Source organism: Brassica rapa, chromosome A05 (genome assembly GCF_000309985.2).
Source record: "Brassica rapa cultivar Chiifu-401-42 chromosome A05, CAAS_Brap_v3.01, whole genome shotgun sequence".
Taxonomy (NCBI): domain Eukaryota; kingdom Viridiplantae; phylum Streptophyta; class Magnoliopsida; order Brassicales; family Brassicaceae; genus Brassica; species Brassica rapa.
Window position 1 is genome coordinate 12,449,577 of NC_024799.2, and position 26,882 is coordinate 12,476,458.

Consider the following 26,882-nt stretch of genomic DNA (forward strand, 5'->3'; position numbering starts at 1 on the left):
AAACTCCAACAAACCGATGTTTCTTATAATGTCATTAAAGGGAATAAACGAATCCGCACTTCTCAAAACTCCTCCATCTTTTTCATGATTTCCAGTAATTTCATTTAAATCGCCAATAATAAACCAGGGTTCGGATCTTGAAACTACATACCTAGTTAACCGTTTCCAGACTTGTTCCCTCATTTTCTGGACCAGATCTCCATAAACAAATCTTAGAAACACCTTTTTTCCAAAGCCACCGCTTCCACATCTGGATCCACTGTAACTAGATTATCGAATCCAGAGTGGAGTTGAAATCTCTGTACAAAGTCAAACTCTTGCTTTGTTTCTGATAAGAATAGAAAATCTGGTTTATGCTTGTGTCATATCTCTCTCAGATAACTCATAGTCCATTTGTTTCCCATTCCTCAACAATTCTAACTTAAAATTTTCATAAAAAAATAATTAAAGATTTGCACCCATGATATGAGCAGTCAGGTATAATAACTATGATCCAAGTGTATTCCACTATTTCATCCCAATCAACTCCACCTCCATCATCAAAAAGATCCAAGAGCAATCCTACAGAAACCACAAACCATAGCCTTCCATAATACGTAAACATCTCCTTTTTTTCCTTGGGTTTTGTATTAAACAAAGGCCTCGTTTATTCTCAGAAATTCCACTACCCAACCCACATATTTGTAAACCAAATAGCCTTTTCACTAGATTATTAGGCCTGGACCAATTATAATAAGAATAATAAGTTCTCCTATTGGGGACAGAAGACCCATTGGACGATATCATGAGGCAATTGATCCATCCTTGCTTCATATACTCAGTCTTCTGTGTATGTGTTTGGGTTAAGGAGACCAAACACATTATCTTGCTTGCTGTGTACACCACAGACACGAAGCCCTTGTATATACCACTTAACCACAATACACCAATGATCCAACGATCTACCAATGAAATAAGACATAACCGAACCAAATTGCTATTCCATGCTGTAGCACTGTCATCGAAACTATGAAGCATCCACACCAAAAACTATAGAGTTTAATTTTATTCCAAGTTATAATCTTAGAGAAAGGTCTAACCTGCAGCAAGTACCAGCTAGACATCCAATAAACCGCAAAGATAAAAACAAGATAACATGCTCTGAGAGCTTATTAAAGAGCTTAAAAAAAAAAAAAAACACAGACCCAACTCATGACCCCCAATGCATCCTTTGTAAAAAACACACAATATCATACCCAAGCTTTCCACAAGCCATGAGAGGAGAATCCACATTGATTCACTTCCTGATCCATTATACCCAGATCAAATTTCGGTTTAAAGAGACCGCAGATCGCACCTTTATATCCGTTGATTTACCAATCGAAGACTCAAAGATCCGTAAGATTATACGATCCCATATTGATTCCCCATAACTATCGATCCCACTCGAGCCTTTACACCTTTGATTTCTTCGAAGATCTGTGTGATCTTTTCTTGAAGTTACCTCCTTTCCTAGCTTTCCGAAATTGATCCAGTAATGATGTTCCGACCAATCCTTCCTATTCAAATCCCGTTCGTTTCCCGGATCCCACCGCTATAAGATCAAATCTATTAATGACCATGTTCATATAAGTTGTCCACGAGTTCGTTAAGACAATATAAGAAAGATAAAACTACAAAGCAAATCTGCTACAATGGGTCATTCAAAATACAAAGCAAACATGTTACAATCAAAATCTGCTACAATGGATCGACCAAATATTCAAAACATCATAATTCATAAGATTCAAAAGTTCAAAATTCAAAACATCTATTTTATCTATTTTATTAAAATTAAGTCACTATTGTTTTCGACTTTTGACAAGTTAAGATCATTTAATTAATTACTTAAAATAACATATTTGATTATTTACATTAATCAATCAAATATATAACATTTCTAAAAAATCCTAATAATCAATAAGGATATTAATAATAATCAATTTTAAATTTAAATTTAAATTTTCAAATATATTGAGAAAATATAATCGAACTAATTTTTTTAAATATTTTTATTAAATAATACATTAATTTATTTATAATTAGTAATATAATATTATTATAAATTAATATTAATTTAAATTATTATAAAATAAAATATTATATGCTAATTTTTATAAATTTCATAATTATAGTAGTATATTAAAGAGAAGTATATTATGAATTAAATAAAATTCGTATATCTAATGTTTTTATTTAGAAAAACTTAATTCACCGTTAAAACATGTTAAAATTTGTAAAAGATGTAATATTTTTATACAAAATAGAAATTTATTAACATATATTAAACTTTTATATCTATAACTATAAATTATATTTTTATTTGTTTTCACAACACATAACAATACATTATCTAAAAATTATTATATACCAAATATAATAGTATACTCCGATTTAGTTTTCAAAATCGACAGGATAATTTTCCTTTTATTTTATTTTAGCTATTATCGTCAAAAATAAATAAATATTATCTAAAAATGATTATATACAAATATAATAGTATATAACTTACATTTAGTTTATTTGTTATTTACAAAATATGCTATTAGAAAACTAGAAAATTTTAATAATATATTAAAGATATTAATGACAAATCAATTTTAACTATAAAATTAGTGTTTATTTTTATTTATAAAAAATATGTAGAGAAAATATAACAAATCTTACTAAAGTTTTCATTTTTTAAACAAATAATGCATTAGTTTAGTAACAAAATAAAAAGTCAAAAGTCATATAATTTTTCAAATTTCTCTCGACCAAATATGTAATTTTAAAAATATATATTTCAAATTCAATTGATAATATTCCAATTTTACAATATAAAATTATAGATGCTAAATTATAATTGTTTTAATGGAACACGAAAAAAAAATTATTTTGCGAAAATCAAAGTAATATAATATTTTGAAATTTTAAGTTAATAACAAAAACATTAATAACATAACATCCAAAAATATCATATATTAATAAAATTAACTAGAATAATATAATAGATGCTCTATGCACAAAATCTACTAAAATAATTGATCTAAATTACTTTAACTGAACAATGTATTTACTTATCTTTTTTTTTTGCAATATACTAAAATAACACATGTTAAAGTATAGTATTGTTTGAAAACACAACATAGAAATATAATTTATCCGAGAAGTATTTTTTCTATAGTATACTAAACACAATTTTATACATATCGTATTCAAACTGTAAAGATTTTTTTTTTTAAAAACATATTTTAAAAAAGATTCTCAATTTGATTATTTCATATTATGAATTTATTTTACCAAATTCGAAAATATATTATTTTCATATAAATAGATCTACTGGAGATGTGTTCCATAGGATTGAGATATGATCTAAGAGAAATATATTGAGAGCTTTATTTTGAGTAATTTTTAAAGCTAACTAGATCTTGACCCGCACGGAGTTCAATGTAAATTTATAAACTATTGATTTTATAAAATGTCCATTAATATTTTTATGTTTTGTAAAATACATTTAGATTAGAATATATTATATTATAATATAGATGTTTGATAATAATAATTTTTTTTTTTTTGATGAAATGTTAAATTTATTGATCAACTTTAAAAGAATATATGTACAAAGAATGAGTTTTTAGGCTACTAAAGGCTACTGCATAAACTCTAGACTATAGATGAGCACTAAACCATCTCTGCATCAGTCCATATAGCTTTTGATTCGAGCGGTAGTTTGCAGCAGTAATCCTATTCCTTATTGACTTATCAATTAGCCGAGCCAGCTGATCTACAGTCTTCCCCGTCCCGTTGTGTCGCCGGTCTTTCCGCTCCCTCCATATGAAGTAAACGGAGGTTTGCAGGGCCAGACGCAATAAGATAGAAGTAAGCCGATCATAAGAACCCAAAAGCATACTTTGCAGCGTGATTTCCCAGTCCGGGTCAGGGTCTGAACCAAACAGATTGCCTACAACCTGTAACCAGAGTGTGAAAGTATATGGACAAGCGAAAAAAAGATGGTCTCTTGTCTCATCCGGCTCACCACAGTAAACACACCATTGCACATGCCCCCATTGTCTAGTACGATGACCCGTAGCTAGTCTGTCTCTAATGGCCAACCAGGTTATAAATGCATAGCGGGGAACTCCTTGGGGAAACCAGACTAGCTTGCTCCACCTTACTTCCTTCTTTCGCCCACGTAGCTGTTGCCAGACCTCCGACGCTACAAACACATCCTTATAGTTATCTTCTCCATACTTCCACAACACACCATCAGGGACTGCTGATAGAGAGAGCGGAAAGCCGGAGACACTCAGAACTACATCTCTAATGTGTTGATCACGACAGCTTCGAAACCGCATACACCATCACGCAAGACCTCGCAGATTTTAGACTCCCTTGCTATACCAAGCTTTTGCGTACCGACCTCTCCTGTGATCTCAATCAGGCGGCCTAGTGGGTGCCATATATCAGTCCAGAACCTCACACTGCATCCATCCTTAATATCCATTCTTAGAAAGCCTTTCACCAAAGGTTTAAGCCGTAACAATTTCCTCCAAACCCATGATCCCAGCCCTGTATCCTTTGCATCCCAGAATGTCTCCCCTCTCAAAAGATATTTCTTCACCCAGTCTCCCCACAGAGAAGAGGTGCACGAGAACAGCCTCCATATAAGCTTTAGCATGAGCACAGTACTAACTTCACGCACCCGTCGAATACCCAAACCATCTTCTGCATACGGGTAACACACTTCTTCCCAGGCGATTTTGGCCTTGGAGGAATCATGGGGCGAGCCACTCCATAGGAAAGCCGAGCACATACTCTCTATTTCATCAATACATGCTTGAGGAAGACAGAAAGCAGCACACCAAAAGTTGGTCATACTCGCAATTACTGACTTAATGAGCTGAAGCCTACCTGCGTAGGAAAGAGCTTTACTTGTCCAGGAGAGAAAGCGTTTCCTAACCTTTGATATTAAAGGCTCATAATCATTCTTAGACATGATTTTAGAGGTGAGGGGAAGGCCCAAATACTTAATAGGCAACGCAGAGATCGACAGCCCCACCACTGCTGCTTCATTTTCCAAAGCATGTTTCTCCCGGCCAGCTGCAAACACCGTAGACTTTGCGATGTTGATTCTCAACCCTGATAAATCCCCGAACTGCTGGAAGACAGAGAGAGTGTGACGAAGTGATGAGGGTGAGCCATTTGTGAACACAACAATGTCGTCCGCAAAACTCAGATGGGATAATAATTTTTTATCTGTACGTAATATTATATTTATAATTTTATAACTTGATGCAATTTGATGTAATTGTAATATTCATATATTAACCTATTGATTTTTTTTGTTTATTTAATTAAAAATGATTTAATTTTTTACAGTAGGTTTTTATGAATTATTATTAATTTTATGATATTTGGTTTTCTTGAAAATTGTACAGTAGCAGATTAATATATATTATATATTACAGTTTGTGTTTTTATTTTCAGAAAAAAAAAATAACAATTCATTTTAATTAATTAATTTAAATTTTTGATTAAGTGAAGGGGCAGATTTGTAAATAAGGAAGAAATACAATGGCTAAATGTGTAAATAAAAAGAAATATTTAATCTGATATTTGTGTTTCCAAACAATTCTCATTTAATATGTTATCCAAGTTTCCAAACGATAGAATCTGTAAAAGAAAAAGAAATAAAGTGTCTAAATATGTAAATAAAAAAATATTTAATCTGCTATCTTTGTTTTCAAACGACTTTCATTTAATTTACAATTTAAGTTTCCAAACAGTCGCAAAAGGTACTTCAGTTCTAATAAAATAGATAAGAGAAGTTGTTTTTATAATTCTTGTGTTTCTAGAAATTTTCTTCAAAACTAAAAAAGACGAGATTTCTCGCTAAAATTGGAAAATCGATTTTTTCCGCCAAAATTGGAAAATCGAGTTTTCCCTCCAAAACCTAAAAATCGAGTTTTCCTGCCAAAACCGAGAAATCGAGTTTCCTGCCAAAATTGAAAAATCGAGTTTTCCCACCGAAACTGTAAAAGCGAGTTTTTCCCCCGAAACCGATAAATCGAATTTTCCTGCCAAAACCGGATAATCGATTTTTCACCCAAAACCGAGAAATCAAAATTTCCCGCCGAAACCGGAAAATTGAGTTTTCCCGCCAAAAACCGGAAAATCGAGTTTTTCCGCCAAAACCGGAAAATCAAGTTTTCCTGCCAAAATTGAAAAATCGAGTTTTCCCATCGAAACCGAAAAATTGAGTTTTCCCGCCGAAACCGAAAAATTGAGTTTTCCCATCGAAACCGGAAAATTGAGTTTTTCCGTCAAAGCTGAAAATTTGAGTTTTTCGCCAAAACCGTAAAATCAAGTTTTTCCATCAAAACAGTAAAAGCGAGATTCACGCCAAAATCGGAAAATCAAGTTTTTCCGCTAAAATGCATAATCATATTTTTTTGTTGAACTTGCAAATCTTATTTTTGGTCATAACCGCAACAATTTAATTTCCTGAACTTTTTTTGTTTCCGTATAAATTCCCAAAACCGCAAACATTGTGTGATTATATTATATATCTTTTGATGATATTACTATAATTATTACTATAATTATCTAAATCACATGTATTATTTGCTTGTGTTTTGAAAGATATTACAATATGGGCTAACCCTGATTCAACCCTGGCTCAGCCCTTCATACATATATTATTAGGGTTAAAGTATGATTAGGGCTAGAATAGGGCTGGATTTATATTTTATAGCGCTGGGTTGGGCTGGATAACCCAATATAACATCCCTACCCACGCCGAAGTCTGTGTCAATCTATACTATTAAAACAGAAGTCATGACTTCTTTCATGTGTGATTTTTTTTATTTCGACCATCCCTAGAAAACTTATTAAATTTACATAACTTAATAGACTTTATAAATTTTCTTAACAATCTTTTTTTTTTACCATATTCATTGGCGTGGTAACTCATGTGGGCTGATATAATCATGTTGCAAATAAAGTATCAGGAAACTGAAATGGTAAATTAATAATAAGATTAGGTTTTGCATCTAATTATTCTTTTTTCTTACTGTTACGATATATTATTATTATTATTTTATTTTTACTTTTATTTTTGAAGAAGTGATAACTTTATTTATTCTTATATTACAAATATATAATATATATATGAAAAGATAACAAACATAATTTCCGAAAAACAAATTGTTACATAAGCAAAAAATTGTTGCAGATAATCATCAAAGACCAGTCGTTATTGTTAGAAGAAGCCATATTAGTCGCAATATTGAAATGATACATGTGTATCATATTTATCTAATAATTATATTACACGTTTATGAGTAAATTTATAATGAAAAGATCAAAAGATACATTTGTAGACATTGCTTAGGATCCCTGTTATAGCTTTAAAATATTCGATCTTCTCCAATCTCCACTTCTGAATATATAAGTTCAGCAATTTCCTCCAACTCTAGGAATATATACACACTAGTTCTACCATGAATGCTGTTCATTTTTCCTCAACTATTTATTGTACCTTGCACTTATAATTTTTTTTGTTTTTTAAATTATATATTTATTTTCATATATATAATGTTTTGTTGGAGATTCAAATGAACTGTCGCAAGCATTTAAATGAAACATTTCAATTATTTGGATGACCATTTGTAACTGTTTAAATATACCATTGCAATCTTTTATATTTAACCATTGTAAGTTTTGGTGTTCAACCTTTGCAATATTTGGTGATCAACCATTGTAACTTTACTTCCATTGCAATATTTAGTGGTTAATCATTGCAATCTTTGGTATCTATATATATAGTAGTTGTGAGCAATGAAAAATGCAACAACAAGAAACATCGAAACAAATAAATAAATAGATAAAAAGGAGACTAAATAAAACATTAGCAACATGTGAATTTTAAAATTGAAAAGATAAAAGAAAATAAAAACACAACTATTTTTTTTTTTGTCATCAACAATACAGACTCATACTGACACAACTGTTATTAGAGATTTTTTTGGTATGTTGCAAACTTAATTATAATTTTTTTATTTGAAATTCTTAAAATTTATATTTTAGAATTACATCTTTAAATCAATTTTTTTTTTTGTATTAGACTGTTTGAGCAATTCTACATTACAAGATAATGTTTTGAAGAGTTATATAACTTTCTCAAACACTTTTCGCTTTCTATATATATATATATATATATTTATATATTCATACTCTATTGATAATATTAAACCAAAATAGATTTAAGAGATTGCATGTTTTTATCATAATTTTATATATTTTATTTATAATTATTTTAAATAACTTAAAACTATTTTAAAAATTGTATTTTAATTTTAACTACACAAACTATAGAAATATTTTTAAGTTTTCAATTCTTTATATTATTATCTTTTTCTTCTAAACATTTTTATATTTAATTGTTAATATAGATATCTCCGCAGAGGTTCCATTCCTAGTGATACTAATATCAAAGTTACACATTTGTAAAATGAAAAGTAATCAGCAATAATTTTGAACAAATGTTTTTAGAACTTAATAAATCGTGTGGTTAAACTTTAGTTATTAATTTATCTTGCGGAGGTTCCATTCGTAATGATAATAATATCAAAGTTATACATTTGTAAAATGAAAAATTATCCGCAATAATCTTGGACAAATGTTTTTAGAAGGTAATAAATCAGGTAGTTAAAATCTAGTTATTAATTTAAGTGTAAGTTTATGGAAACAATACAAGGTATAACAATAGGGGAAAAAGAAAGTGTCAAAAAAGAACCCCCAAGGCAAACCAAAAAAAAAAAAGAGAATCCTATAGTTTCCTGCGATCTTCTTCTCTCTCTCTCTGTTACGCACGATGTGTTGAAGATACCTCTCTCTCTCTCTTCTTCTGTACAGTCTCTCTCTGTCTCTGTGTTCCCAGTGTGATTGAAATCTAAAGGAGTCAGATTTAGGGTTTTTGCGAGATTTCTGAGTGGATCTTGGTCCATGTCTTCCTCGTCGCAATCGTTTTCGGCTGGACGGCCTTCACCCCTGGCTTCTCCGTCGCAATCTCACCGCTTTTGTGGGCCTTCAGCTACATCTTCTGGCGGCGGAAGCTTCGACACTTTGAACCGTGTCATCACTGACCTTTGCAGCCATGGTAATCCTAAGGTAACGAACGCAAAGATTCTTCGTTCCTTTGGATTATTGAAATTAGTAGAAACCCAGAAAAAACTCTCTGAGTTGAATGTATAGTTGGTTTTCTAGAGTATGTATCTGATTTTAGCAAATTTTTGATGCTTTTCGACTTGTTGTATCAGGAAGGAGCTTCTTTAGCTTTTAGGAAACATGTGGAGGAAGCAGTTCGTGATCTTAGCGGTGAAGCTTCCTCTAGGTTCATGGAACAGTTATATGACAGGATTGCTACTTTAATTGAGAGCTCGAATGAGGCTGAAAACATGGGTGGCCTTAGAGCCATCGATGAGTTGACAGAGATTGGTTTTGGTGAGAATGCTACAAATGTTTCTCGCTTTGCGGGTTTTATGAGGACTGTGTTGTCCAAGCGTGACCCTGAAATCTTGGTGCTTGCTAGTAGAGTTTTGGGCCACCTTGCTCGAGCTGGTGGAGTCATGACTTCTGATGAAGTCGAGTTTCAGGTACGACCTTTGTTTCTTTCTTCTCATTGGTCCACAAAGTGTATTGATTGATCTTCTTCTTTCTTTTCCCAGATGAAAACTGCTTTTGATTGGCTTCACGGAGACAGGGTGGAATATCGTCGTTTCGCCGCTGTTCTAATTTTGAAGGTATCCTGACATCGACTCTCTTTTCTCTTTTGGTTACTCACAATTAATATGGCTATGTTCTTGCAACGTCGCAGGAGATGGCAGAAAATGCATCCACTGTCTTTAATGTTCACGTCCCTCAATTTGTGGATGCGATCTGGGTTGCATTAAGGGATCCCCAGTTGCAAGTACGGGAGCGAGCTGTTGAAGCTTTACGTGCTTGCCTTCGCGTTATCGAGAAAAGGGAGACTCGATGGCGTGTACAATGGTTCGTATCCCTTTCCTCTAACTATGATTTAGTGTCCTAAAATACGCGATAGTGCTATACTTCGCATTTTTTTTATTGTGTAAATGCAACTTATATTGGCTTTTTACCATATATTCTCCCAATGGTGATACTTCTTGAGCATATATGGCATGATCGATGTAGTCTCCATTGGAAATATAGCGAACCTGTCTCTCTCTTGCGTTAATGTTGTACACAGTTTTTAAGCTTTTTCAAAATAAATATTGGCTTACCAGATTTTCTGCTGGATTTAGATATTTTGCCCATACAATGTCCCTAATTTAGCAATAGGGTTTTCCTTGTTAGTTATGATATAAAGTCAAGTTAACTCATCTTCTCTCCATCTGGCTTTTGCAGGTACTATCGAATGTTTGAAGCTACACAGGATGGGTTGGGCAGAAATGCTCCGGTCCATAGTATTCATGGTTCCTTACTTGCTGTGGGGGAGCTATTGAGGTAAATAACCAGTGAATTTGTATTCTTAAAGCATCCTTTACAATAGCCAGACGCCCAGATTTATAACAGGCCCTCAGAAGAACTTTTTGTTTCCAGTGATGCCTCTGTTTTCGTTGTCTTTGTATTTTAGTTTCCACTGTTAAATAAAATATATATATTTCATGCATCTTCTTCCACTCTGTTAATGACTTAATGCTAGAGTTCATTTACAGGAATACTGGTGAGTTCATGATGTCTAGGTACCGAGAAGTTGCTGACATTGTCCTTAGATACCTTGAACATCGTGATCGCCTTGTTCGCCTTAGCATCACCTCGTTGCTGCCTCGAATTGCTCATTTCCTCCGTGACCGCTTTGTTACAAACTATTTAACGGTAAGTGACTGATAGATTCTTTGAAGCGAAAGTATATCCGTAAAACGTGATTATCTGAGTTACTTTCTTGCAGATATGTATGAATCATATTCTTACTGTGTTAAAAATACCGGCTGAACGTGCTAGTGGATTCATCGCCCTTGGGGAAATGGCTGGTGCTTTGGATGGTGAGCTTATCCACTATTTGCCGACTATTATGTCTCATCTGCGGGAGGCGGTGGGTTAAATTGATTTCCTTGAACATATTATCTACTTTTGTGTGTTAGTAATTTTTTTTAGCTGAACTTGAAAGAGGTTTCCTTTGATTATCCTATGTAGATTGCTCCACGTAAAGGTAGACCTTTGCTTGAAGCTGTGGCTTGTGTTGGTAACATCGCGAAGGCAATGGGATCCACGGTGGAAAATTATGTTCGAGATCTTCTAGATGCTATGTTTTCTTCTGGTCTCTCTTCTACGCTTGTTGACGCTCTTGATCAGATAACCATTAGGTAATAGTTGCACGATAGAAGTTTGTTACTACTTGCATTGATGTGTATTTGATGCTTGACAATTCTATTGGGTCTCAGCATTCCTTCATTGCTGCCGACGGTACAAGATCGGCTTCTAGATTGCATTTCATTGGTTCTTTCAAGATCTCATTATTCTCAAACCAAGCCTCCTGTTACCCTGGTTCGAAGTAGTACAGTTAGCATGGCACCACAGTCTACTGATCTTAGTAGTTCAGCCCAAGTTCAACTAGCCCTGCAGACTCTGGCTCGTTTCAATTTCAAGGTCAATGCTCCTTGCTGATGATATTTCCAAAAAATATGTTATTTATGTTACTGAACTTCTGCTTTCTGGCAGGGGCATGATCTTCTTGAATTCGCTAGGGAGTCGGTTGTTATTTATTTGGATGATGGGGATGCAACCACAAGAAAAGATGCTGCTTTGTGCTGTTGTAGACTAATTGCAGATTCCTTATCGGGGATCACGCAGTTTGGCTCAAGCAGGTCAACTCGAGCTGGAGGAAGACGAATGCGCCTTGTGGAAGAGGTTATATATACATACCAAAAGCCCTGTACATTTTTATTTATTATTGCTCGTCTCCAAGTCATCACTTTTTCTCATTACAAAAGGCGTCTTTGTAACGTTTTTCAAGTTTGGCCTCCAGTATCCCATCTGCTTCCTGATGGCATTTATAACTGTAATATCATTCGCTGTTTCAATTTTTCTGCTTGCCTTCCTGAGAAATGATGTTTGGGTTTTGTAGATTGTGGAAAAGCTTCTCAGGACAGCTGTTGCAGATGCTGATGTAAATGTTCGCAAGTCTATATTCGTTGCTTTGTATGGCAACCAATGTTTCGATGATTATCTAGCACAGGCTGATAGTTTGACTGCCATTTTTGCTTCATTAAATGATGAGGTATGGATTTGTTAGTTGTTTGATTAAAGTAGGGATATGACATAAGACAATTCTGTTTTGTTAAATATCTTATATTTGCATCTCTTGGGTGTCAATTTCAAGCAGCTCCAAATTAGATTTTTGACGCCATGATATGTTTTAGAAAGTGATGATACTTCTGTTTCCTTATTACTTTATATGTTCGTTTCCGTTTATGATATTATTATATACCGTTTCGAACTCCATCATTACCATACTCCAATTAGACATCCACCTATCTCAGATTGATATATTACGTGGACATACCTGTGAATTACAGAAAACTTGCAATTGTATTGCTTTTTGACATCAGCTTTGGTGGGTTCGTGAAGTAGTTACCTAATTTAGTTTCCTTATTACTCCCTTATAACAAAACTTTGAATACCAAGGCTTAGCTGACTTTTGGTCGACTGATTATCTTCTATTCTGTCACAGATCAGTCGTAATTAATTAAGTGTGATGGAATGCATAACTTGCTCTGATTGATGCACGAAATGCTTTAGTGTGAAACCCATCTTAACTTGATAAAGATGCTTTGCTTATGTTTCACTCCGCCTTACAAATTGTCCGTTCATGTTACGTTTCAATTCATATATTTGAATATCTTTGTTCAACAGGACCTTGATGTACGAGAATATGCCATCTCAGTTGCTGGGAGGTTATCCGAAAAAAACCCAGCATACGTTCTTCCAGCACTTCGTCGCCATCTTATACAACTGTTAACCTATCTTGAGCAGAGGTAACTGCAAATTTCTTTAGTTCTTATATGAAGATTTGTTTCCTATTATCAGTATCTGTTGGATTAACTTCCCACTGTGACGTCAGCAGTGCGGATAACAAGTGCAGAGAAGAGAGTGCGAAGCTCCTCGGTTGTTTAGTTCGAAATTGTGAACGGCTCATTCTTCCATATGTAGCTCCTGTGCAAAAGGTTTTATTTGAATTCTATTAATTCCTCACGTAATATGATTATTAGGTAATTCACGGGGTTGTGATTCTTTTATTTTCTAGGCACTTGTTGCAAGACTTAGTGAAGGAACTGGAGTGAATGCTAACAATAATATTGTCACTGGAGTTCTCGTAACTGTTGGGGATCTTGCAAGAGTGGTAAGTTTTTAGTTTTGTATTGTTGAACAAATTTATAACTGTAGTAAACGTAGAATTTGCAATCTGATTTTGACTCGTCCCAGCTGTGCTGGCAAAGCATATTTCAAAATTATAATGGCCTAGCCTGTATCTAAGATGTTGTCCTTTATTGTCTTTAAGTGGACAGAGCGGTGGCAAATTTATTTTATTTGTAATTGTTGTTTTTTGGTCTGGCTAAGAAATCCCTCCCCTGTTTTTTTTTTCACCGTGTTCAGGGTGGCTTGGCAATGAGACAATATATTCCGGAGCTAATGCCTTTGATTGTTGAAGCTTTAATGGATGGAGCTGCTGTAGCAAAACGTGAGGTGGCTGTTTCCACCCTTGGTCAAGTCGTTCAAAGTACAGGGTAGGAGATAATACTTTTACCTTCTTTTAATAACTTAAACTATGTTTTTTTTTTGTTAATCTTACTAGATTATGAACATGCTGATTTTTCTGCAAAATAATAAAACGCTACTATCTTGATTGGTGAAAGCTTGGTTCGATTGGATGGACATACTGGCTTGCAAGTGAATATTTGACATGAATACAGGCTTGTAGTTCTTCTACTAGTACTAGCTAAAAGCCTGAGCTATCTTTAGGCAGTTGATGTATATCAATGTCAGGAATGAGGATTGGTTTTATGTTTTTCCTGTGACCTACTAGAAGTGAGGAAATTCTAGATGAAATGAAAGATTGTTATTCGTAGCCAGTTCTTCAATTGCCAATTTTTGTGTTGGAACTTGTAATGTCTTCTTATTCTCTCTGCATACAAAATTGATTGATTTGCCACGACCTAGTGTATTATGCTGCTTAGATTTAATCAACTGTATTGTTGACATTGACGAGGTTGTAGACATACTTATAGATAGTGGGGTGAACAACTCGCACGTTGCATTGAATAGCTTGGGGAGTGTTTGTCATGTGCTAATTGCTATATATTGTGCACATACCTAATACAATATCAAGGGAGTTCCAGAAAATTAAAGTCCTCCCTGCATGTCATTTCATTGTTAACGTAGGTATGTTGTGACTCCATACAAGGAATACCCGTTGTTGCTTGGCTTACTCTTGAAATTGCTTAAGGGTGACTTAGTGTGGTCTACCAGACGAGAAGTGCTCAAGGTAGTTTCTAGAGAAATAAAATTCTAAGCTAGAGTATTCTAGAACATAGTTTATGTGAAAATCATTGGTTATATCTACAGGTTCTTGGAATTATGGGCGCTTTGGATCCTCATGTGCATAAACGTAACCAGCAAAGTTTATCAGGATCACATGGTGAAGTTCCTCGGGGTACTGGTGATTCAGGTCAACCTATTCCATCGATTGATGAGTTACCTGTGGAACTCCGGCCATCATTTGCTACATCTGAGGATTATTACTCTACGGTTAGCTCTAAACCCGTGTGAACATTTTGCAAATTTTGGTCTAAGTCGTGCTCATATCACCTACCTCGTTGTTATAGGTTGCTATCAACTCGCTTATGCGAATTCTTAGAGATCCATCACTTCTTAGTTACCACAAAAGGGTTGTTAGATCTCTGATGATCATTTTTAAGGTAACTAGAACAATTTTGACAGTTCTTACGGCTGAACTTGTGAGGGGATTGATAAGAACACGTTACAATTCTATCCCATCTTTTTTCTTGCGAGGTTAGTCAATGGGATTGGGATGCGTGCCTTATTTGCCAAAGGTATATAAAGATTATATCTCCAGCAGCTTCTCAGTCACTACTATTTCAGTCACTGCCATAATATATGTATCCTCTGAAGTTTTGCTAATTTTCTAAGGTTTTACCTGAGCTTTTTCACACTGTCCGCACTTCTGATGAAAACTTAAAGGACTTCATTACATGGGGTCTTGGGACTCTTGTTTCCATCGTGCGCCAGGTATATCCATATTAACATTTGTAGTTATGGCCAAAGTGCGACTGACTTGTGTAAACTCCTAGCTTACGTTATCTGTCTACAGCACATACGAAAGTATCTGCCAGAGTTGCTCTCACTAGTCTCTGAACTATGGTCATCCTTCACCTTGCCAGGTCCCGTACGCCCCTCTCGTGGTCTTCCGGTAAGTTGTATGTAGCCTAGACCGAGATATGTTTCTTATTGCTTTCCGAGCATATATCTTATGGAGAGTACTTCGTCTCTCTTGCTGACCACCAGGTTCTGCATCTACTGGAACATCTTTGTTTGGCACTTAATGATGAATTCAGAACTTATCTTCCAGTCATCCTTCCATGTTTCATCCAAGTATTAGGTGATGCGGAGCGGTGTAATGATTATATCTATGTTCCTGATATTCTCCACACACTCGAAGTGTTTGGCGGTCAGTAAACTTTTCTTGTTTTGACATCCTCATACTCTTTTTGTACTACTAGGGCACACGAATTGTAGTGTTGTATAAACGTATTTAATTTTCTAACCGAAACGTAACTAGGTTCCACGGTATGATATCTTCTTTTTTGGTAATCAGTGAGAGATATCCAAACTCTTTTTTTGTATATATAGGATCTTTGAATAGTGAAATTATTAGCCAGAATTCACTCCGTTGGCTGACCCTTAGATTCCATATTTGCAGGTACACTTGATGAGCACATGCATTTACTCCTTCCTGCCCTTATCCGATTGTTTAAAGTAGATGCTCCTGTAGCTATAAGACGCGATGCCATCAAAACTTTGACAAGAGTTATCCCGTGTGTTCAGGTTGGTATATTTTTTATTTATTTATTACTATATTTCTGTATGTTGCGGATCCACTCCATGTTAAGCTTCTTCTAATACCTGTTCTAATTATTGGTATATCTTCAGGTTACTGGTCACATCTCCGCTCTTGTGCATCACTTGAAGCTAGTATTAGATGGGTGAGTTTCGTCTTCTTAAAAGTCCAACAATTGTGATATATCTTTATGACAACATCTGTACCTTTCTTGGTATGCTGATTGTCTTAATTAGAAAACATTGCAATGTTTACTTTTTCGTAAGGTCTTTCTTCAATGCATCATATCACTATTTGAGTTTCTCTTTATAATGACTGGGTTCATTCATACCATCCTAGAGTTGGCAAGGCATGATCAGAACATAGTTTAATTATTATAATTGTCTGTTGTTTGTCATTGTTTACTTATTATCATTATCTATCATTTGTCTTCAAATGTAAGTATAAAATTGCTTATATCATGGAATACTTTTTGGTGGGATTGACGTTTCATATTTCTCTTTTCTTACTCATAGTTTTACCTTCTCGTTTAAATTTTTTGATGCGGGTCTTTGGCTCTTTGTTGTTATCCAGGAAGAATGATGAGTTGCGGAAAGAGGCTGTCGATGCACTATGCTGTTTGGCTCATGCTCTTGGAGAGGACTTCACCATATTCATTGAATCAATTCACAAGCTTTTGTTGAAGCATCGCTTGCGGGTGCTCTTCTTACTATCTTCTACATATAATAGCACTAGAAATATGTCTGTCGCGTATTTTGTATTATAGCTTGCATGCAACATACACATTTTTTCTTTTATATATACTTTTGTCTGTAAAATTTAACTGTACAATTTTCTTACAGCATAAAGAGTTTGAGGAAATTTATGCTCGATCCCGGAGACGTGAACCATTGATTGTAGCTACAACAGCCACTCAACAGTTAAGTAGGCGACTGCCAGTCGAGGTTATCAGGGATCCTGTAATTGAGAATGAGATCGATCCTTTTGAAGAAGGAAACGACAAAAACCATCAGGTACTCTTTGTTGTGTCATATTAAATGAACATATCCTCGATTTGTTAAAATTTTGTTATCAAGTTTCATTGTTGAGCTCATTATGCAAGTGTAACATTGTACAACTTTCTAGTCGGTAGTTTTCTAGTTGATGGAATAGTAATTTGATAAGAATATTACAAAGGAAAGAACCCATGGGAATGATTGCCTTATGTAGAATTTGCTTAGTGAGAAGGCTGGTCTTTTAACCAGCTTGTTTCTTTTCGTTTTTCTTATTGGGTGCCTATGCTAGGCAGCTTATCTGTGTATAACAACGTACATACATTGAAGTTCAGTCTTGGTACTCGAGAGCCAACCTGAGCCATTTGCTTCAATAACTTTGTAAAATATGCCCCTCTTTTGCTCTTCTCAACCTACACATTCCTTCAGCTTATGTAGACTAATAAAACACTATATGTGTTCAATCTTACATTATCCTCTTGTAAAGTTTCAAAGTTTCTCTAGGCTTTCTTTGTTTTGAAAGAACGAAATTGTTACTTATGGCTTTTGATGATCTGTTGAACAGGTTAATGATGGTAGACTACGGACAGCTGGAGAAGCTTCTCAACGCAGTACCAAGGAAGACTGGGAAGAATGGATGAGACATTTTAGTATTGAATTACTTAAAGAGTCTCCCTCTCCAGCATTGAGAACTTGTGCAAAACTTGCTCAGTTGCAGGTGCTTCATCTATACTCTTTTCTTTTTATCTCTCATAAGGGTATGCATTTTAACGACTGTACATTTCAGCCTTTTGTCGGGAGAGAATTGTTTGCCGCTGGCTTTGTCAGTTGCTGGGCACAGCTGAATGAAGCTAGCCAAACGCAGTTAGTTAGGAGCTTGGAGATGGCTTTTTCATCTCCAAATATCCCTCCTGAGATTTTGGCGACACTACTTAATTTGGTACGTTCTTTGTTAAGCTATAAAAAAATTAAGTATGCTTTCCTTTAACTATGGTTATGCTCATCGAATGCTAGTGTTTTAAGCATAGGCAAATAGATACTGTTCAGTAATGAGTTAGCTACGTCTTGCTAGTTTGGAAACAAAAATCTGCTTAGGTCACCATTTCCTTAGTGATTGCACCTGTATTCTTTCTACTGGAAACACGTTTTTCGTTGCTAAAGCCATCAACTAAACAATATGTAAACGTTATTGGAAACATGACGAATATATTATGTTTTATCCAATATTAACACTGTCAAAATAAACCTCCTCTGTGTGATCCTGTTGCTTTGTCCTGTCACATGAGCTTGATTTCCTCAGTACTCTTTTTAGGCAGAGTTTATGGAACATGATGAAAAGCCTCTTCCCATTGATATTCGTCTCCTGGGGGCTCTTGCTGAAAAGGTCTGCGTCATGTATTTCTTAAGATGTGGCACTTCTGTCCTTTTTGAATCAAGCATTCATCTTATTTTTCTTGGTAATGGTGCGATTTTCAACTTTGCAGTGCCGTGTTTTTGCCAAAGCTTTGCACTATAAAGAGATGGAATTTGAGGGTCCACGGTCCAGGAGGATGGATGCCAACCCAGTTGCTATTGTTGAGGCACTTATACACATAAATAATCAATTACACCAGCATGAGGTACATTATCTTACTTCTACGACTTCCTCATCTCTGCTATGTGTCATTATCGATTGTTTGGGATTTGTTGTCATAGGCTGCTGTCGGCATACTGACCTATGCTCAACAACATCTTGATGTGCAATTAAAAGAATCATGGTAACATGACTTTTCTCATTGTTAATTTCATTTATTTCCGGTTGTGTGTGATAGCCTGATAGGCGCGCAGACAGAATTTGTTTGTTACTAGTAACAGTGTTTGTTTCTAGGTACGAGAAGCTGCAGCGATGGGACGATGCACTCAAGGCGTACACTTTGAAAGCATCTCAAACATCTAATCCCCATCTTGTATTAGAAGCCACATTAGGTAACCAAGTCTTATTTTGGGAAGATCCGTGTTCCCATTTCCATATAGTTTCTCGTGGAAGTGGAATCTAAGGTATTGTGAGTTTTTTGGGGGGTCGATATGTATCGCCAGCGTCTGAGCAGCTAGTATCGCATAAAGAATTATAGGTCTTAAATTCATAATATTCTCGCTCTGAGACTCTAGTTGGCAGAACAAAAAAGTCCATGCATCTGTTTTATGTGCATTAGTTCTAGACATGGAATCCATATGGCTTTTTATTCATTATCTGGATATATATTTTTCGTTGTTATTACTATTCATATGAAGGCTGAATTTGTCCTCTATGATTTTCTGAGATTTAACAGTATCTCGAGTGGCTTACACCTCCTAGAATCCATCCCCCTTAGATTCATAATCTTATGGCCGCTCTCTCTCTATTAATTTTGGGGATTTTTCCCAAAAGCTACATTTTTTGTGGTGCTTCTTCTTTCCCTAAATGAAATGTCCTGAATCTGTAGCTTTTTGACCATGCTGTAGGAAAAATGAGATGTCTCGCTGCACTTGCACGATGGGAAGAGCTAAATAATCTCTGCAAGGAGTACTGGAGTCCAGCTGAGCCATCTGCACGTCTGGAAATGGCACCAATGGTTGGTAATTAATGCTTATGCTAATTTCGGTTACATTAATTAAATGGATGTCTTTTTGCAACTATACTAGGCTGCCAATGCTGCGTGGAATATGGGAGAGTGGGATCAAATGGCGGAATATGTGTCTCGGTTAGATGATGGCGATGAAACAAAGCTTAGGGGTTTAGCAAGCCCTGCTTCAAGTGGCGATGGAAGCAGCAATGGCACATTCTTCAGGGCTGTTTTGTTAGTTCGGAGGGCGAAGGTACACTTGAATCTATGCTTTTTTGCTTTTGCCTCATAGCAGGCTTTCTTAAAATAATTGCGGACGCACTTATTTATGTGTATGTGTTCCTTTGTTGTTTGTCTCTAGTATGATGAGGCGCGGGAATATGTTGAAAGAGCTAGAAAATGTCTTGCGACAGAACTTGCAGCGCTGGTAGGTTTTCATATCTGGTAGCATATATAATTTCGGTTAGTCATTTGATGTGATTAAGGGATCAGAAGTAAAGCAGCAAGGATATTTGTAACTAGAGTCTCAGCCTTTTGCATTATGTCCATTAAACTATTTGAGTACGTCAGAGACTGTTGGAAGTAGGAAGATACATTCTCGACATCTTAGTTGCACTGTTGAGCTCTGTTAAACAACATTTTGTGCATGTTATTGTTTAGTTCCTGTCAGTAAAAGCATCATGAAATCACAATGGTTGCCTTCTTAGTTTCTCTTGAGTATTTCTCTCGTGGACTGAAAACTTGTAACTGTCTTTGTCCATTTTGTCTATATTTGCGCTTCTGCAGGTTTTGGAGAGTTACGAGCGTGCTTACAGCAATATGGTTCGAGTCCAGCAGCTGTCAGAACTAGAAGAGGTCAGATCTCATTCATTCAAAATCAATTGTCCTTGCGAGCCTCGCTAACCCCCTGAGTTGGAGGGAAAACAGGAGAAAGTATTAACAAATACATGATGAATCTTTCTTATTTCTTTGTATTTCTTCCTGTTCTATCGATAATAGGTAATTGAATATTATACGCTGCCTGTGGGAAATAATATTGCTGAAGAACGGAGAGCCCTAATTCGTAGTATGTGGACTCAGCGGATTCAGGGATCTAAGCGTAATGTAGAGGTACAATATTTCTTGTGTTTACATGTTAGTTGAGCTACTGAAATGAATGACAAGTCATATGGTATTGTAAGCATGAGATATTTGCTGTATCGTGACTTTAGTAAATTAACAGATTGAGGTTTTTCTTAATAAATCAAGGTTTGCTTTACTTATTTTTTTATCTTTTGATTTATAAAGAAAGTAGCGACTGTATCGTACACCTAAATAATAAGCAACAAGGAATTTCATTGACATTTTTTTGAAGTGATCTCAGTTGTTCCATATGACAGTCTTATTTTTAATACTTCGTATCCTCTGCTCAGGTGTGGCAATCACTTTTGGCTGTTCGGGCACTTGTGCTACCTCCTACAGAAGATGTTGAAACTTGGCTCAAGTTTGCCTCGCTTTGTCGAAAAAGTGGGAGGATCAGTCAGGCAAAGTCTACTCTACTCAAGCTCTTGCCGGTATTGACCTTTTGCCTTTTGATAAAATATTTCTGTGAGTGCAGCTTGATTCTGTTTTGTCTAACGTATGACATCCTAATTTTGTAGTTTGATCCAGAAGTATCACCAGAAGACATGCAATATCACGGACCTCCACAAGTGATGCTTGGATATTTAAAATACCAATGGTCACTTGGAGAGGAACGCAAGCGCAAAGAGGCGTTTGCCAAGCTGCAAGTATGTCATATTCGTATTAGCTACTTGCATTGTCTGGATTGATTCTCTTTCTCACATTTTCCCATTTTCTTATTTAAATGGCCATGTTTCTTCTCAATGTGAATTGAATGTTTTTAGATTCTGACGAGAGAACTCTCAAGTGTGCCACATTCTCAGTCTGACATGATGGCTAGTATGGTATCTAGCAAGGGAGCAAATGTTCCACTTCTTGCACGTGTAAATCTCAAATTGGGAACATGGCAGTGGGCACTTTCTCCCGGATTGAATGATGGGTCTATTCAAGGTGAATATTAGTTACTTTTAACAGTGTAAGTGTAGTCAAACTAGGTCTGACCATAACATTCTGGTGACAATCTAATACTCTTTTTTCAGAAATTCTTGATGCCTTTAGCAAATCTACCATCTATGCTCCTAAATGGGCTAAGGCATGGCACACATGGGCGTTATTCAATACGGCAGTGATGTCTCATTACATATCAAAAGGTCAAATTGCTTCTCAGTTTGTTGCTGCTGCAGTCACTGGATACTTCCATTCTATAGCATGTGCAGCGAATGCGAAAGGAGTTGATGATAGTTTACAGGTTAAGTGTGCATGCTTTCATTGATTCCATGTTTCACGTACCAAATGTCTTTTCTTCACCTTTTTATGCCACATAGATTAGGTTCCATCTCTGATATTTGTTGAGTTAGGAGTTTTTTTGCAACACTAGTCTTTCCTTATTTTCTGTCTTTTGTTTGCATATAAAAAAGAAATGTCTTTCTTCTTTTTTTCTGATAAATATTAATGGTTTCTGTATGAACCTACCCTTTGAAATCTCTAATATGCTAATAAGTAGCAAAAAGGTGATTGCTCTTAGGGAGTTTGATCGAAGCTTTGTTTGCTTCAGACTGACGTTTACTCTGGTGTTGAATCTACTTTAACAAACATTTTAAGGGCAAAACGTCGTTAGCCAACAGTGAAATTATTGACTTATGTCCTAAAAATGTCTGCATCAGGAGACATTTTTAATTATTTCATTTGTTTGCCTCAAGTTCTAAGTTGCTTTTGTTGAATTAGTTTTCCCTTCTGTCTCATTTCCTTAGGATATACTGCGTCTTCTCACGTTATGGTTCAACCATGGAGCTACGGCTGATGTCCAAACAGCATTGAAGAGAGGATTCAGTCATGTCAGCATTGACACATGGCTTGTTGTGTTGCCTCAAATAATTGCTAGGATACATTCAAATAACCGTGCTGTCAGGGAATTGATACAGTCTCTTCTCATCCGCATAGGAGAAAACCACCCACAGGTTTGTAGTTTTCCATTAATCTGAACTTTACAATCTTCATCTATCTTACGAATTTAAGAAGATATGAATAAGTTTTGCTCTACCATTTTGAATTTGATATTGCAGACGTTTGATCTCTTTATTATTAACGAAGTGTCATACTAACACAGAACTCATAATTTCTCCTTGAATGTTTTCAGGCTCTTATGTATCCCCTTCTCGTTGCATGTAAATCAATAAGCAATCTGCGGAGAGCTGCAGCTCAAGAGGTGGTTGATCAAGTTCGCCAGCACAGTGGCGCCCTTGTGGATCAGGCTAGTAGTCGTCTTATTGTGCTTAGCTTTGTCTATAACTTTGAAAGCATTTTCTTTCAACTGAGCTAATTGGTGACCCCTTTCCTTTACCCCCACAACAAAAAAAAAAAAACAGGCACAACTTGTATCACATGAACTTATCAGGGTTGCTATACTCTGGCATGAAATGTGGCATGAAGCACTAGAAGAAGCTAGTCGCTTGTATTTTGGAGAACATAACATTGAAGGAATGCTGAAAGTACTTGAGCCATTACATGAGATGCTTGAAGAAGGTGCAAGAAAGGACAATGTGACCATACAAGAGAGAGCATTTATAGAGGTATGTCCATTTTCATTCCTGGTTTTCCAAATTTGGTATAACATAGTATTTTTCTTACACGTACATGCCATTAGCTGTGTGTGTCTCCACGGTATCCTTGATTTTACTTTTCTCTAGCACAGAACTGCACAGCATTGCAGCATCTAGTTTTGCTTTTGCCATGTAACCTGTGGTCATTTGAAGTTTTAAGAATTTAAATCAACTAGCTGACCATGAGAGAATTTGAGGATTACGGTGTGGAGTATTTGTTTTCATATATTTCAGTAAAAGGCTATATGTCAAACTGGATGATGATTTTCGTATCAGCAACTGAAGCTAGTGTATTGTTGATGCAGGCATACCGTCACGAACTACTAGAGGCATATGAATGTTGTATCAATTACAAGAGAACTGGAAAAGATGCTGAACTTACACAGGTGACGAAAGTTTTAAAGCAAAATTTCAGATGTCTTCTTGCTCTTTATCTCAGGAAAGGGGCATAAATTGACATGTTTTTCTTTTCAATTGTTCATCTTCATTAGGCTTGGGATCTTTACTATCACGTATTCAAACGGATTGACAAACAGCTTGCCAGTCTCACAACATTGGATTTGGAAGTAATTAGATTCTCTATTTCTTATTGTTCTCTCTTCTCTTTTTTACTTTATAATCTAACTATCACGTTACATGTTGGATAGTCTGTATCTCCTGAATTGCTGCTGTGTCGTGACTTGGAGCTAGCTGTTCCTGGAACATACCGTGCGGGTAACATTTTGAACTACAGTTTGTCTGAGCTGATTTACGGTTTTAACCTAGGATTCGGTGCTTAGATCACTGCTTTGGTTTTATTTAAATAGATGCCCCCGTTGTGACGATAGCATCGTTTTCTCGTCAACTTCTTGTCATAACATCTAAACAACGACCACGGAAATTGACTATTCACGGAAATGACGGTGAGGACTATGCATTTTTGTTAAAGGGACATGAAGATTTAAGGCAAGATGAGCGTGTTATGCAGGTGATTTTCAAAAAAAAAAAAAAAAAACAGTTGTTCAGTTATTGTGTTAACTACAAGATAACACTTTGCTCTATTGTGTTCCAGCTTTTTGGTTTGGTGAACACTTTGCTCGAGAATTCCAGAAAAACAGCAGAAAAAGATTTGTCCATCCAACGGTATTCTGTAATACCATTATCTCCCAATAGTGGACTCATTGGATGGGTTCCCAACTGCGATACCCTTCACCATCTTATTCGAGAATACAGAGATGCACGAAAGGTTTGTCTTTTTATTCATGAAGGTTTTCACTCGTGAAGCTGTCTGCAGTTTCTGTTGATTCTTACACATGCCTTTCCTTATTTCCAGATCATTCTTAATCAAGAACACAAACATATGTTGAGTTTTGCTCCAAACTACGACAATCTACCGCTCATAGCAAAGATTGAAGTATTTGAGTACGCTCTTGAAAACACAGAGGGAAATGATCTGTCCAGGGTACTCAATCTCTTTAACTTCTAGTAGTTTTCTCTTGGCTAAAGTAACTAATCTGGAATACTAAATTGCTTTGTTTCTCCTTCTTGGTAGGTTCTCTGGTTAAAAAGTCGCTCGTCAGAGGTATGGCTGGAGAGAAGAACCAACTATACTAGAAGTTTAGCCGTTATGAGTATGGTATGTGGTTGCTTTCATCATTTGCTCACCACTTGTCTAGCCTCAAAGTAGAGTTTTACTCATGTTTAAATGAACTTCTCTCGCATTACTTTTTGTGTCAGGTTGGTTATATTCTTGGGTTAGGTGATCGACACCCAAGTAACCTTATGCTAGATAGATACAGGTACATAAAATTAACAAATTGTTTACATTACTTAAAAGATCCAACTATGGTTCTATTTCTTTATCAATGGTTTCAATTTTTCAGTGGGAAAATCTTGCATATTGATTTCGGAGATTGTTTTGAGGCGTCTATGAATAGAGAGAAGTTTCCTGAAAAGGTATTATCTATAATCTTTTCCTCGTAATAATATAGTTGTTTGCGACAATGATATGAAGAGAGAGCTTTATTGGCTAAACAACATTTTGTTAGGTTCCGTTCCGTCTGACAAGAATGCTTGTCAAAGCAATGGAAGTAAGTGGCATCGAAGGAAACTTCCGGTCGACATGCGAAAATGTTATGCAAGTTCTCAGAACCAACAAAGACAGTGTAATGGCAATGATGGAGGCGTTTGTGCATGATCCTTTAATCAATTGGCGTCTTTTTAATTTCAATGAAGTCCCTCAACTAGCCCTACTCGGTAACAACAATCCCAACGGTCCTGCTAATGTTGAACCTGAGGAAGTAGATGAAGATCCTGCTGATGTAGACCTTCCTCAGCCTCAAAGGAGTACTCGAGAGAAGGAAATTCTTCAGGTTTCTTTTTAAAATCTTTATCTTGCTATCATGTTTTCATCAAATATTATTTCTATTGTTGATTTGATTTGAGTATTGGATTGTGTTTCAGGCTGTGAATATGCTTGGAGATGCAAATGAGGTATTGAACGAGCGTGCAGTAGTTGTCATGGCTCGTATGAGTCATAAGCTTACAGGCCGTGATTTCTCTACGTCTGCGGTTCCAAGCAATCCCATTGCTGATCACAATAACTTGCTCGGAGGAGATTCTCATGAAGTCGAACATGGTTTGTCTGTGAAAGTTCAGGTTCAAAAGCTAATTGATCAAGCCACTTCCCATGAAAATCTATGTCAAAATTATGTTGGGTATGTTCTTCTCCACTGTTGTGCTTATCTATTTTCACTGGCATTTCCAATGGATCGATGCAAAAATGTGAACAAATTTTCTTGTTTTTGTTTGCAGGTGGTGCCCTTTCTGGTGAGAAGGATCATATGTTCTGTTTATTGTAAATAGGCGTTGTAAAATTTCAACTAAGTTGCATTTTTTTAAATTTAATTCGATGATAAACTATGGTATTTTTTGTATGTAAATAATGTGTGAAGTCGATTTGGAGTTTCGTTTTTGTTTATGTTGGCCGGCTTAGCTTCGGGGATATCAACGTCGTCTTTGTATCTTTCGCATGTTTCAATCAAAGTATTTTGAAGTGAAAAAAAAGATGTGCTAGGTCCCTAGTCATGTCTTATATAATTTTATTAAGTGTAGTAGCGTGGTTGAATAGATGAGCATGCTACATTCTCCTACATTTTTTCTTCCTTTTTGCATTTGGAATAATCATTGCTCACCAGTTACCTCCCAAGTTATTTTATGAATTTATCGATTTACTAGGTATCTTTCTGCACCATATGCTTTAAATATTTTTTAACAGATAAATATAAATTATATTTTAAAATAAAATTTTATTAATATTGTAAATTTTTCTTTTTCGTATCAATATTTTAATATAAATTTTATTTAATTAAACATAAAATTATATTTAAGAATATGCATGTATATATTTGAAATTATAATCTTAGATAAATTTTTTATCTATTTATTTTAATTAAATATATTAAATAAATTT

At 35.5% G+C, this 26,882-nt stretch overlaps 1 protein-coding gene across 1 annotated transcript; it reads left to right on the forward strand.

The window, feature by feature from the left end:
* Nucleotides 1-9,006: 9,006 nt before the first annotated feature.
* On the forward strand, nt 9,007-26,467 carry LOC103849545 (serine/threonine-protein kinase TOR). The gene is made up of 56 exons (XM_018656068.2): nt 9,007-9,171; nt 9,321-9,656; nt 9,729-9,803; nt 9,878-10,050; nt 10,426-10,524; nt 10,737-10,896; nt 10,970-11,113; nt 11,215-11,384; nt 11,463-11,667; nt 11,740-11,928; nt 12,146-12,298; nt 12,934-13,055; nt 13,145-13,244; nt 13,325-13,420; nt 13,675-13,805; nt 14,461-14,563; nt 14,644-14,826; nt 14,904-14,996; nt 15,096-15,131; nt 15,229-15,327; nt 15,410-15,508; nt 15,604-15,766; nt 16,019-16,143; nt 16,249-16,301; nt 16,730-16,853; nt 16,999-17,169; nt 17,714-17,866; nt 17,936-18,088; nt 18,461-18,532; nt 18,633-18,767; nt 18,844-18,905; nt 19,016-19,113; nt 19,630-19,739; nt 19,810-19,983; nt 20,092-20,157; nt 20,517-20,585; nt 20,730-20,840; nt 21,143-21,283; nt 21,371-21,499; nt 21,617-21,782; nt 21,872-22,080; nt 22,583-22,789; nt 22,969-23,082; nt 23,198-23,401; nt 23,737-23,817; nt 23,923-23,997; nt 24,079-24,145; nt 24,238-24,398; nt 24,483-24,656; nt 24,744-24,872; nt 24,963-25,046; nt 25,148-25,209; nt 25,294-25,366; nt 25,459-25,782; nt 25,874-26,127; nt 26,225-26,467. Exons 1-56 carry the CDS (start codon nt 9,007-9,009, stop codon nt 26,241-26,243), a joined length of 7,443 nt encoding a protein of 2,480 aa, XP_018511584.2. The 3' UTR covers nt 26,244-26,467.
* Nucleotides 26,468-26,882: the final 415 nt, after the last annotated feature.

Excerpts from the sequence above, each read along its gene's own strand:
- LOC103849545 (XM_018656068.2), top strand. The coding sequence starts at position 9,007 with ATGTCTTCCTCGTCGCAATCGTTTTCGGCTGGACGGCCTTCACCCCTG. Across the intron at positions 16,144-16,248 it reads GAGTTATCCCGTGTGTTCAG|GTTACTGGTCACATCTCCGC; the intron begins GTTGGTATATTT and ends GTATATCTTCAG. Across the intron at positions 23,402-23,736 it reads AAGAGAGAGCATTTATAGAG|GCATACCGTCACGAACTACT; the intron begins GTATGTCCATTT and ends TTGTTGATGCAG.